The 14,365-nt window shown below is 38.5% G+C and overlaps 1 protein-coding gene across 1 annotated transcript; it reads left to right on the top strand.

Moving 5' to 3' along the window:
• Positions 1 to 9,368: 9,368 nt before the first annotated feature.
• On the top strand, positions 9,369 to 13,983 carry LOC131881472 (neuropeptide F receptor-like). The gene is made up of 6 exons (XM_059228353.1): positions 9,369 to 9,648; positions 10,006 to 10,211; positions 10,286 to 10,520; positions 11,749 to 12,035; positions 12,727 to 13,003; positions 13,414 to 13,983. Exons 1-6 carry the CDS (start codon positions 9,381 to 9,383, stop codon positions 13,575 to 13,577), a joined length of 1,437 nt encoding a protein of 478 aa, XP_059084336.1. The 5' UTR covers positions 9,369 to 9,380; the 3' UTR covers positions 13,578 to 13,983.
• The last annotated feature ends 382 nt before the right edge of the window (positions 13,984 to 14,365 follow it).

Genomic DNA, 14,365 nt, shown 5'->3' with positions numbered 1-14,365 from the left:
GGTATGCAGGATTGCACATTGGTTGGCTTTCTATCGCAAGGTTCGTTTACATGAATGAAACAATATTAGTCGTAGATATTGTGAGATATTTATTTCAACCATGATACGTTCGAACACAAACAACCAGCATTCAGTCACGACCTCAATGACAATTCCCAGTTCCTTGTCTATGGGAAATTCGTAGAATGTCCTGGTCATTTATGATGAGCTAAATTGGAAGCCTATGTGGCTTGTGCGTCCTTCTGTAAAGATATTTTAATTGAAGATTTAAATAACGAGAGCGTTTTAGGCATAAGGGACCAGTTACCGATTTGTCTGTGGAATTGATATGCAGTTAGTGAGATCTTGACAACTCGGTCGACTAAATTTGGAGAACACAATATTTTTGATGGGGAAGCGATCTATCATGAGGTAGAAATAGTTGAAATTAGTTATCAGTGCGCTTTTGTCACAAATCTAAACGACTGATGAGTTCTTAGGACCACAGAGCACAAGTCAGTTCAAGTGAAAGCAATGCAACAAGTTAACTGAAACTGATCTAGTTACTAAAATAGCGACTCAAAACGTTTAAAAGTAAGGCACTGAGCTTCAAAAGTATTGGGTCATTTTTATAGATTTGATTTGTGAGACAATCAACGCTGCTTGAAGGAGATGAGAAAAAATGATTTTCGGAAAGGGAGTTGATCATTTTATAAACTGTGTCGCCTGAATGATTTTTGAAACTTGAAAAGGCTTGCAATACCATTTCTCAAAAAGCTAGCGTGAAAGTGACTCTTTGATTTCAATATTTCAAAGCCAAATGCTAAATTATCGCCCAACCAGGATTCGTTTTACTTCATAATATTGGTGACAAGAAACAAAATTTTTGCTAAATGTTGATAACGAAAGTGTAGAAAATGAACAAACGTGTTGGATCATGAAGGCAAAATGGCTTTTATTCTGCATTCCCAAACGTTTCTAGGAAAATTTTAAGGAAGCAGATATTCAACGACTGTTTCGTAATTTGTTTTGTCAATGAAGGAAGAAGACCTTTTGATCGTACAGAGAATATCATCTTATTTATGACTTGATTTTAGTATCTCAAGAGCAGTCGTCTTTTCAAAGCACGTCGTTGCAGTCTCAATCATGAACGCTGTCGAAACGGCAATGCTGGACTCGGACGATTCCAAAGCGCCTTCGAGCCCAAATCAGTGGAAGCTGGGCATTTTGGTTGTCATGACAATAAGCATCACCCCGGTTATTGTTTCATTGCCTACGGTGCTTCTTTCCGGCGGCTTCCCTCCCTCAAACCGCGGAAGTCCCTCGCCCTACAATCGAACCGAGTTTGAATCCTTTCAAGCTCAACTGGAAAATCAATCCCAGCATATGCAAGGCACGTTTCCAAATTTCGAAAAAGATCTAGAGGACATTCAAGAACATATGAGAAAGCAGGCCATGAATTTCAAGCAAGATATTCAATCCCAAGCTAATAAGGCTGAAGAAAAGGCCAACAACTTTGAGATATTGGTCGATGAAAAAACCGCACAAATTAACAGCGCCTTGGAACTCATCTCTCTAGAACATGGCAGGTCAGCGGAGGTTTTGGAGGAAATGAAGAAGAATATCTCAGACATTCAAGAAGCCAAAATATTCGAGGAGGAGACTGTGGATGACCCTCGAGGTCAGATCATGAATGTGTCCGCCCACATGGAAAGGTTGGAAGTAATCGACACCAGACTCAACTTTACCGAGCACCTCGTAGAAGATTTACGAGATGAGCTGGAAGAGGTCAGGCAAGAAGTCGGGACTAATTCCACGATTAATTAGAAGCTCATTGCAAAGAAATCCTGTACTCCCTTCAATCCGATCCCAGCGAATCTGACCCGAGTTTTTGACAAAAATAAAAGATCCCTCGAGACAGGCTCCACTTTTCAAGAGGTATTTATTTCTCCCCAAAAGGATGGTCGACGAAACAAAAGGATATGTTCTTCAAGGGCTAAAAAAACCTTTTACAGAACAACCAACACTGAACGCTCTTTCGTTTCAGACATTAAAGAAGGTAGAATTTGAAGATGAAATGCAACAACTTTTAATGATAGAAACGAGATTTCAAACTAGCTTGTTTATTCTCCATTCACCGAATAGTCCTTTTCTTTTTCCTCTTCCTCCTCTCTTTGCGGACAAACAAACGGAGAAATGCAAGAACGCGCTCTTAGATGCCCGACGTTAACAAGGTATTTTTCACTGAACAACTTATTGCTGATTTATTCTAACACCATAGATCAGGGACTCTATAGAGAGGAAACGACACGGCTTTCCCCTGACCGCTAAGTTAGGCCATTGCGTTGAATCAAGACAGTCACTCTAGTAGCAACAAAACAAGATTAACCATGCAACATAATACATTTCAGTGCTTTTAATTAAATAATGATCTCCTTGACATACAACTCCGTCCATTTACTAAATATTTCCAAATTAATTTTGAAAGTCAGAAGAATAAATGAAATACTCATGAACATCAAATTATTTAAAAACAATCAAATTGTTCTTCAAATCAGTGAAGTATTGCGTAAAACTGGTTCAAAAACACGCATAGATAGAAAATCAACAAGAATTATTTTACTAATTGATGAGGAACTTACACTGACAAAATAAAAAAGAAATGTATTGAAAAGGAAGTTAAAGTACATAAATGTTAACACATTAGAATATCTGGAATAGACAATTGATAACTTTGTCTTGATGCACACATTTGACAAAAAACATCAGGCATTGGTGAAAAATGAATGAATTGACTTTTTGTAGAGTTTAAACTTCTACTTATTAGGAAGTTTGCATAAAAGGCAGGCATTATTTAAGGGGCACAGAGTAATACCAAAGTAGAGTACACTAGATTTTAATTTGAACTTTGGACTCCAATAAAGTTGTTTTTTTTGCAAAAACATCCAAAATCGTCCAATAAAACAGGTTTTATATCCCTTGAGATATATTATTCCATGATTATGAAGCATCCACATAAGTTTAAAGAACATGATGTAGCTCAGAGCTACAGTATGTCTACATTTGGATTGAGGGCTATCCCTAGTTTGAGAACCATATTTTCATAACAAGTTCACCAAATTGCTTGAAATTTGGTCAAGATGTTCCTGACCCAATTTTCTTCAATTCAAATCCTTAGCAAAAAAGTATTGACTGATTGTGTATAGAGCAAATTCTTGCTTTATCATGAAAACCCAATTAGCAATTTTCAGTTGTTGTACTTTAAGACATGTTAAAAGCCATTTTAAGTATATTTACATGGTTGGTTTGAAGCACATACAATCAATGGTTTAGAAACTGATATTAGTCACATGTTTTGTTCAATAGTTAAGCCAATCATTGACATTTAAAAATTTCAGCAGCAAAAGTTTAGGCCTTACATTGCGGGAAAGGTTTGGTGATCACCAAAAAGTGGCGTTTCCTTGCTTTAGTGTCCTTGCATAGATACACCAACAATCCCTGACATCCCAATAGCGATAAAGAGAGAGATAGATATTTTGTATACTTGCAGCATGCCAGAGACTTTTTATCCCTCTTTTTCGATTCAATCGTGCTAAAAAGGGCACAGGAAAGTTTAGCAACAATGACGTTCCTAAAGCTAGTCACGAAAAACCTTTGAAAGTATCTTATTCTTTGTACTATCTGTTTGAAATGATGATTGCCAAAGTGTTGACGCGTTGTTAATCATACAGTATACAACCTCCTGTAAAATGATTATTTGCATGTCATAATGGTTCGAAATTTTACCCATAGAGAATTGAAAACGTTTCCCTTAAGAGTGTATGTATTTTTTTCCAAATTGTATTCTTTGAACGAAAACGTATCGGTTGTAGGAAACAGAGTATTTGAAGCTAGCGATTTCTACCACATTCAATCAATATCGGAGATTAAGCTCTTAGCCTTACATTGTACATTGGTCGTCAGTGTTTTTAAGCACTCGGAAGTGCTTTTGGACGGACACACAGACATTTGAATTTGGTTTCTTCATCAAGAAAGATGTAGAAATTTTGATTAACCCCCAAAGTGTGATAATTTCCGTTGCAGTTTCTGTCAAAAAGTCGTCTCGTACCAATTTTGGTTTGTGAATCATGACATTTCTATCAAATTGGAGACTTGGTGGAATCATTATCAAGTCACAAAATTTGTTCTTTGGATTTTAACAAGTGACTAAGAACACATGAAGCAATTTTTTTTTCCTTAGAACACCATGTTTTCTACTTTATTTGATTAACCACGAAAAGCCCAAACCAAAATAATGCTGCATCATTTTATATGTTTGTTTACGTATCTGAACGTCTTCCCAATCCCATATAATATCTGGTTCAATAAAACTAAAAACATAACCATCTCACTTTTGAAATTCTTCACAAGCAGAAAAGCTGTAACCAGAACGCTAATAGGAAATATCATGGCTTCCCAATTACATCAAATGAAACACCATTTTAGAATTAAAGAGTGTAAATATTAGCATTTGAATAAAGCGCATTTTCCCTCTCGTTACACTTGTGACTCGTCGTTCAAATGGTCTGACTTATTGTTGCACAAACATGCGGCAATAATAGCTTAGTCCCCATTATTTTCGTGGGCTTTGAAATATCACAGGAGGTGGCCTTTTAGTTGATCCTTTTCGAATACACTCAACAACATTTGCCGGTTCCGTTAATCAAAGGTTCGTGGGTCCAAAGCTTTGTTTGGCAATTCAGAGACGCGAACAAAAATAGGAACTACGATGTACGCAGCCAAGTCAACCATGACAAGCAAAGTCAAAGGTGAAAAGAATATATTCCCACAAAATCATTTGAAATAGGATTACTCCATGCACAAGCGATGATTAGTTCAAGATAAGATAGGACAAATTCCCATATATTGTTTTTCAAGTTATATTTGAGGCAAACACGCTGAGTCGGTGCATTTGTTTTCGACCAAATGTAAAACGTCACATTTACACTTTCATCGTGAAAAAGTATTTCAATTAGAGATGTATTATCAGGAAATGCAAATCATCTTCATTTGCACGCCAATATTCCCAATTGATAAAGAGCGGATGCTTTCGTGGCTTATCTGCATCCCCCGCTGAACGACTTCAGCCCTTTCATTTGGGGCCATTGTTCTACTAACGTCAGCCAGCCTGTACTCCATGGTCAGCCCAAACGAAATGAGGAAGAGCAAGCAAGGACACTACAGCAAGGAAACGCCATCAGGGTTTTGTGATCACCAAACCCTTCCAGCCAAGTTAGGCCTAAACCGTTAGTACTGATATTTTAGAATGTCCATGAATGGGATAGAAATTGTAAAAAATGTGTGACTGATATCATTTTTGTAACCATTGGCATGTTGACAACAACAAGTTGAATAAATACATTTAAGAGGACTTTTGACATGTCTTGAAGTACAATTGCTGAGAAATACCAATTAAGTGTTCTTGATGAAGCAAGAATTTGCTCTAAATACAATGTGAAAATATTTTTTTGCTAATACCATCGTTAAGAAAAATGTTTCAGGCACATCTTGACCAAATTTCAAGTGATTGGGTGCACTTGTTATGAAACTATGGTTCTCACTCTGGGAATAACCCTCAAACCCAAAGTAGGCATATAATGGCTTCCAGGTACATTTTGTTCTCTAAATGCATTTGAATGTTTCCTAATAATGGAATGATATTTCTTAGCAAATATGACACCTTCTACATTTGACAATTTTGGAATGCTTTTGCTAAAGATCAAAATTATTGAAGTTTAAGATTCTAATTAAAATCAAGGGGCATTGCATTGCATATATTTCCACTTGACACGCAGAAAACATCATATGCAGGTGTATATGGTGTATGCAATGCATCATAGAAGGTGTATAGAAGTTTTGGATAATTTGCCTAGCTAGTTGTTTGTTGACAAAATCTAGGTATGTAAATGAAATTGGACCTTGTCTTCATTTTGTGCACCTTAAACAATGCCTGACTTTTATGTAAACCTCTTAACAAGTAGAAATTTAAATTCTATTCAAACACAACCAATTGGATGGATTAAAACAAAATTATCAATTGTCAATCCCGCACATTCAAATAAGTTTCTGATTTTCTTTCTATAAGTGTTTCTGAGCAAGCCTATTATTTCACTGATTTGAAAGACTTTCATATTGATAATTTGATGTTCATGGTTGTTTCAGTTATCCTGTTGATTTTTAAATAAACGCTGCAACTTTTAGAATACGAACCAAGCTGTTCATCAAAGGGATCATAATTTACGAAAAAGATACACCTAATTGTTGTATGCATCAAAGGCAATCTTCTTTCATTGATATTACATTGATTACTGTCTTAATTCAACACAATGGCCTAACTTGGAGGACCAAGGAAAGCCGTGTAGTTCCCTCTATTAAGAGTCCCTGGGAAGAGGTACGGTAGATTGTTAAATAAACTACTCATGACATGACAGCCAATTTTTCTCCGTCCGCACATTTTGTGACGTGGCCCACGTCACGTGGGTCACTGATTTTACTGAAGATTTTAATAGAATCAGCCAAAAGTGGCTTAAACGCGTAAGATTTAATGAAGAGGAATTTGCCCCATCGGCCCCACATTTGGTAGAAGTTAACTCCCAAAGGGCTTTCTGAAGTGCAGAAAGTGAACCACATTTTGTGCAGCGTAGGAAGCCTACTTCCAACGTCAAACCAAGGTCCTAATGCATCATATAGTCCGAAACAAATGGGGAAGAGGCAAGGAAGATTGCTAAATAAACTACTCGTAACATGACATGAATGCGATTTTTTTCATTATATGTCCTGGGTCACTAATTATCAGGGATGTCCAAATGATGTAAATGCATTATTTTTCGCTTTTTCCAATCTTCTTGCAACAGTTGCAGCACTTTGGGTATTTTATATTTCTCACCATTTTTGGTAAAAACAACATGTTTTTCGACTAATTTTACCCCTTTTCCTGGAACAAACATTCCTAAGAAGTATAAAAATCCTGAAAAAATCTTTCATCCAAGTTTACGGCATTTGCTTTTTTGCTTTATATGGCTTCTTTTCCTACATGGCATGATCCTTTGAACAGTTCAATCATTCAAGAATACATCTCTTCAAACTTTAAAAAAAAAACAAATTGCTCCAAATACTTTTTAGTGCATTGCTAAGGTATCTATTAAAAAACAGATTTATTTTCCATTCTATGGTACACTTGCTTGTAAGGACAAAACAATGCGTGACTTCAGGACACATGTTTTGCCATGACGCAAGCTGTTTTTGTTCATAGCACACACAGCATTTAGAGTTTTTTGTAACCTAGCATACTCTAAACCTTTTGGCTTTGGTTGCGTGACGCAATTTGAGCAGGATAAAGGCGTGCCATGATCATTAAGTAGAGTTTTTGCACCCTCTTTTGACATCCTCTTGAACTTTTAATATCATATCATTTTCTTGTTTTGTTTATCTGTTACTGGTTCGTTTAAAAAGAGTGGATTAAACCGGAAATAATTGCATTATTCTGCACATTTCATTGCATCACTTGTCTCTTTCTTGCATTTTTGCCAATCTTATTTATATTATTTGGACAGATCTTCTATTTAGACATACAGTTTATTGATTGTATAAACTAGTATACCAGTTGTATACCTAGGTTTTTACTTTTTTTGGCCAAATTTTGAACTAATTACCTAAACTTGTCATAGACTTGTGGTGTGGATTCGCACTAACCCACAAGGAGTTGGATGGACTTGATAACTTATTTATATTTCTGACTAGCACGGTAGTGATACATTTGCCTAGAACATATTCAATGAGCATGAGCAACATGTTCGACACCGGGATATCACAAAACAGTCATTTGGGGAGGAGGCTTTTCCTTTTCCGTTTTTTGGCGATTTCCATGCCAACTCAATTAATTTGGGTCAGTTTTCAATGCTTATTTTGACTGCGGCGCCCATTTTTGAAAAACTATTTTGTCACTCATTGTTCACAAAGAAAGGTAGTTAGCAAATAAGTAATAATCTCTGACGACAGAAATCCGACCTCTCTTGATGAAAACAAAATGGGACTCTCGATTCCTCGTTAATTTCAATTTCTCACTGAAGCAAAAAACAAAGTACGGTAGTGTCTACCAATTCTTGTGAATAGCAATGCTTTAGTAGACAAGATGGCCTTAGAAATTAAGCGGCAAAGAACGCTTGCCAAAGTCGCTGCTAACTGGATGGAGGAATGGACTCACAGCGAACATGAACCTTTGGTATCTCCAAAACTGTCTACTTCATCCGAAATGAGCACATCATGTACAATCTAATGATCTGGCGATTTGCCAAATTTAGGGCCAAACTCTTGATTGGGGAAGAGGTAGAAGAGGTGGTCAAACTTATGTGATAATCACTACATAAGATTCGAATTTTCGTCCTTCTCAGGGTCAGCTACATTAGATTTTGAGGATATAGCTTTTAAACAAACGGCTTAATAAGTAAATCATATCCGTCTGAGCGGTCTTTAATTACAGCTATCTGAATTTCTCATTGCATAAATGTATTCTGAACAAATTAGTTTCTTCCAAGAACTTAGTAAATTGGTGCACCAGAACCATATCTGTATCATCCAAAAGTGGAGGTCATTCGGTGCCAAAATTGAAGTTTTATGACCTGACTATCCCATCAAAACCATCCCATTGGCTTCTTTAATTACCATTGTGTTACATAGTTCGGGTAAAATTTTTCATTGCAAATTGAGTAAATGTTGCAAACACCTCAATATTTGGGAGAGTTTACTTCGAAACACTCAAGCAGCTGAAAAAGATTGTACAAGATAAATGCACGTATTGTATGGTTCAAAATAACAAATGGCCAAACACTCAACCTCGTTGAAGAAACATGCCACGAATTTCGAAGGCTTCCATGCTTCAAAACTAAGAATTCCAAGCTTTGGTCCGTCAAGCTGATTTGACCGTTCATGGTAGAAAGGCTAAGAACAATTCGTCAGACAAATATTTGGGTGCCTATAAATTACACCAATGGTATTGATATTCGTGTGTTTGCTTAAAGAAATGTTCGCGAATGCTTTTAATCCACAGAGCCCATAAGCGCGAGACTTTGAGAAAGGGAACGCTATACGTAGAAGAGGCCGCTGTTCTCCAAGCAACCTTTCGTGGATCAAAGGCTCGAGAGAATCGGAGTGGAAAGAGAAATGGAGCGGCAGTGCGAAGGATCTCCTTCTACGAGATTCCACGCTAGTCCCGTCCATCCGTCAGTCCATGAGTGAGTCCTCGAAAGACCGGAATGACCGTGCTGAGCATTTGGAATTCCACTTGTGTCAATTCCGACGCTCTTTGAGTCTTTGAGGTGCAGCATTTTGGAACTTCATTTTGTCAGAATATCTGTCCCGAAATCATGACTGACAGTAGCGATTCCTCGTCTCCTTCGTCTCCTTCCTATTATGATGACTACTTGGATGATCACCAAAAGGATCTCCTGAACATGTACCGACTCAATCGTTCCATCCATGATCCTTGGTACACGGTGTTTGTGATAACATATGTGGTCGTGATTGCCATTGCTTTCGTGTCCAACAGCCTCGCTATTTGGTCCGTGTTCCGCCGAAAAGAGATTTGGACCCCAAGGAATATATTCATCCTGAAATTAGCCTTGGCGGATTTATGTAAGTACTTCAATAAGACCAGATTTCAAAATGCTTAGAAAAGGTCACTTTTTTTTCGTTGCGGGGCGGATAAAAGGGAACTGAATATGCTCCATGTTGACCTTCAAGGCCAAGGAATGTGGCATATACCCAGTTTGCCTCCAACATAAAAGCTTTCCATGAAAGACGAGTTCATTGAAATTGCAAAGGTCATCAATGTAATTTTCTATAATTATTGGAAGCACGGATCAGGTCCTTAACAAGGCTTATCTAGAAGGATTAGGCATCCATCTCACCTATTCTTGTGAAGTGGGGTAGAAAATACGTGGGTAAAAGATACCTAATAATAACGTCGTCCCCTCTCTTGTCCTATTCTAGTTCTCTGTGTTACGATGAGCTTCAGTGCCACCGACGTCTTAACTAAATATTGGCCTTTCGGCAAGAACAGTCTGACCTTGTGTCGATGCGTGAAGGCCTCGCCTTGCTTTGTAGTTTACATGGCTTCTATAACCATCGTGATTATTGCCATGGATCGTTATCGTTGCATCGTGCACCCAACCACGAGGCAACTCTCCACCACACAAGTAAGTCCCACCTTCTTTGAATGTGGAAGGAACACCATTGGAACTAACCTTCAATATGTCTCCTCCTCTGTCAGGCCCTCTTAATCCTTCCATTTGTGGTGATTGTGGCATTGATTATGTCTTTGCCTGTCTACCTCCATGCTCATCTTCACGTGCCAATGGTCCAGGCCGCAGCTTTCGAGCCCCAGGAATCATCTCCAGTTTCAGAGTCTGTATATGACTCGGATTACGCCGAAGGGGAAGCCACTGATCTGGACGGAATTCCATGGAACGATATCGCATTCTGCATCGAGGATTGGGCAACCAAAGGTGAGGGTCAAGATCGTTAAGATTCAGTCTGTGGGTGGAAAAGAGTTTCAATTGTTTCTGATTGGAGCCAAGGGGGCATTCCGAGAATCGAGACTTTCTTAGACGCGTAATTCGATCGCCGAAATAGATCTCACATATCACAGTTTGTTGGGCCAGTTCGGCCGCTGGGTTTCACCGTTCACAGAAGTCATTAGTGGGCAGATCAAACATGGGATTTGGTGATCATGACGTCGGTTGTGTGTCTCGATAAGAAAGATGAGATCTGATCAGAACTGGTCTCAGCAGGTTTTGCCATGCTTTCACACCATACGTGTTCGTTCCTCTTGGAACAATTACTTTTGTGGCCGGAGGAGGGATCCGTCTGATCCTTGATTAAGGAGGACGGATGAGGATGTTGTAAAACCTGAGCTGGCGTCTCAAATCCGAAAGTAATCTGTGTAAGCCCCTCCTAAAATAAAACCCAAGTCATTGGGTTAACCTCGATGTGAAGTCGATAGTACGTACTTCGGGAAACAGGGAATACAACATTAGCCCTTTCATACGACAATCTGATTTGTAAAACATATTTCAGCACTCAGGTTGCCATTCAGCACATTAGGATCATTGGGATGAGGCATGTACAATAAAGAAAGAAAGCCAGCATGGATAGGGAAAACGAACTTTCCGTCGAGGATACACTCTCTCGTTTACTTATTGTATTGACAATATGACTTTCTCTAGACTTTGTCCTTCACTTACACCAACAGATACAATAGAAAGGGAAATGAGGGGTCTGACATGTTTGTCATGAACCAATCCTCGATTTATTACCACGCCTTTGGTGGATGTAGACAAACTCAAACATGCATTTTCCTTATGAATTGGTAATTCTACTCCACGAGACTTCGATTAGCAAAGCCGCCGCGCTAATTATCGTACAACTGGTCTGACTGACAATAGTGATTATCTCGAATGTCAAACCAGTTAGCCAATGTGTCAATTTGACATATTCAATACAGTTAAGTGATGATCGATATTCAGCATGGAAATTGCAATCAAAGACTTCAACATGATAAAGGTCAATCAACCTCGTCAAAAAGCGTGCATGTTTCACACAATCGAAATCTTTCGCCTGACTGATGTATCCTCCGGAATAAATTTGATCCTTCGAACTTCAAGCGTCGGTTTAATGGGTCAAAAGTGGATTTAAACTTAACTATTAATGTACTCCGATTTTTTCCTCCTTTAGGCAACGCTTCCACTAAAAGCATCCAAGCTCAGAACAAACGTCATCACTACTCCATTTTTTCACTTCTGTTCCAATTCGTGATCCCGTTCACTGTGATCTCGTCACTCTATCTTATGATCTACTTGTACTTGAGGAAGCATCGAATGGTCCGAAAGGAGAAGTCTGGTGATCGAGAAAAAGCCCGACGAACAAACACGATGCTCTTCAGAATTTCCATGGTTTTCTGCATTTGCTGGCTTCCTCTGAACATTCTAGGCCTCATTATCGACGCCACAAATCTGTTCAAGGTAAATATATCAGTGATGTGCGTTATGTTGCGCGTGTGTAACTATTCGAGGAAAGCCTTTTCTATAAGTGATTCCTAGTAGGATTTCGTCTTTCCCTCTGAGAGAGGAAACGATTGTTGTATTGAAGATATGGACAAATGTCCAACCACGGACTTCTAGAGATATGGACTGCAAACGGAAGCCAAAATATCCTATCTCCTAAACCGCTCATCTTATTACCAATTAAGCCCATCATACGACCCCAAGGTCTTGTTGAATAGATGAACTCAGCCAAGTTTGAGCCCAAACCTATGCTTAGGGAACTCAGGAGACATGTTCAAAGTTATGTAAAAACACTACATACAATTTGAATTTTCGGCCTGCTCTTGATCAGATACATAAGCTTTTGACAACATAACTTTCAAACGATCGACTTTGCATGTAAATTATATAAAATTGACTGACCTACCGTTAATTGAAGAGATCCACGATTCTTATTTTATTACTTTGATTCGAAAAGTGCCTCAGAGTGGCTATGACCAAGAGCAGGCCGATTTGCTGGGAAGCTCGTTCGCAGTCCATATTTCTAGAAGTCCGTGGTCCAACCAACTGAATCAGCTACGACTACGACAAATAAAAAGGGTCTCCAATTTGGATAGATTCTACCCATAAGAAGTAATCTTGAACTAATTTTGGCTATTTTCATTTTCAGAGTAACCACGAGCTAATGCTTTGTGCCTTCATCACTTGTCACTTGATTGGCATGTCAAGTGCGTGCATCAATCCAATGTTGTACGGATATCGTTACGAAACAGTTCGCCACGAGCAGTTTAAGATTTTGACGCAAATGGTGGCCAAATGCTGGAAGTTAAAGTCCTCCCTTCTTCCAAAGATCAAACCATCCGCTCAGCTCGAGTTGGAAAGTGTGGTTGTGAAATGTGCAGAAAACAACAACGTCAGCTCACCCATACACGGCATACAAATTGAAGGTAAGGGTTTGACTCAAAATGTGACAAAAATGGCATCCCTGAATCTTGGCGCACTGTCAATTTTGGGCGGGACCTTTGAAAGTGATCCAACCTTAATTGAGTTTCGTTACTGACCGCCGCTGCCCACAGTGACTAGACACCAACAAAAATAAAAAAAAAAAACAAACAAGTTTTAGGTTGATATATTTCAATTCAATACAAATATTGAAAAAGATGTCCAGTTTCATTTATGAGTTTAAGGTTCAAGTAATCAGAAGTTGTTGGGTTTTTTCTCTTTTTTTTCTAATGTCCTCAAGTCAATTAGTAGTATTTTATTTATTTCAAGCCATTTACTGGAAGCTCACATCCATCTAGAATGCCCAAGCATTTCGCCCATGTAATAATCAAGAATCTTTTGTTTGTTTCCCCAGCTGAAAATGCCTCGGCCAGCCTCTCTCATGAGTGTTATGGAAGAGGCCGCACGGCCTCAACGGATCAGACTACAACGCAAGGCTTACCAAGACACTCGTTCCAACGAGGAACTTCGGTTCTTGTGACGAGACTTTCGAACAGTGGAAGTCATGTCTCAATTTAAGAGGAACGAGCCCAAACCCTTTATCGTGAAACCCTGGAATTGTGATACTCAACGTCCTCCTCCTCAAAATGTGTGCACAAGTAAATCTCCTGGCAGTGTTCCTTTGCGGAAACGATATTGGAAGAGAGAGCCCTATTCCGACATCATTTCGACAGAGCATGTTTGATGAAGAGGAACATTTGATTCCTTCATTGTTTGCGAGTCAAACGTGCTTTTATGAATGGAGTGACAAGTGGCTTTTGACCCTTTTATCTTTGTTGTGATATACACGTATTGGAAATATCCAATCAAGTCTGTGAAGTTTGTCAGACTCTCATGTGGTTACAAAAACAAATCTCAGTGTTTATTATATACCTTTATTGTTACATACCTATATTGTCAAATAAATATGACGTACCCGTCTAAACACAGTTGGACCAATATTTAGGTACCTTGACAAAGCCAAATGGATACTACGTGACAGACACTTGTGTCTCAAAAATTTAGGATACGAATCAAGCTTTCGTCAGGTTTAAATCGAAGATGATTGTGTCTTTTGGGCATGGGCGTTTTGCTAATTTGGTCTCAGAAATTCATTAAGAGAGCCATTGAAAATCAGCTGACACCAGTTTTTCAATGAAATATCTTGTTTAAAACCATAATAGATCGTGATTGTGAATTTGGTTCAAGACAAAATAGGTTCATGGTAACCAGATCTGGTGATGAAGATCTAAATCTGGAAACTTTTCGGGAAAAATTTCGAAATTAGTTGCTTTTTTGCCTCATGTCTTGATTTTAAAAAAACTTAG

The sequence above is a fragment of the Tigriopus californicus genome, chromosome 5 (genome assembly GCF_007210705.1).
Source record: "Tigriopus californicus strain San Diego chromosome 5, Tcal_SD_v2.1, whole genome shotgun sequence".
NCBI classification, from domain to species: domain Eukaryota; kingdom Metazoa; phylum Arthropoda; class Copepoda; order Harpacticoida; family Harpacticidae; genus Tigriopus; species Tigriopus californicus.
This window is presented reverse-complemented; position numbering and strand designations above follow the sequence as displayed.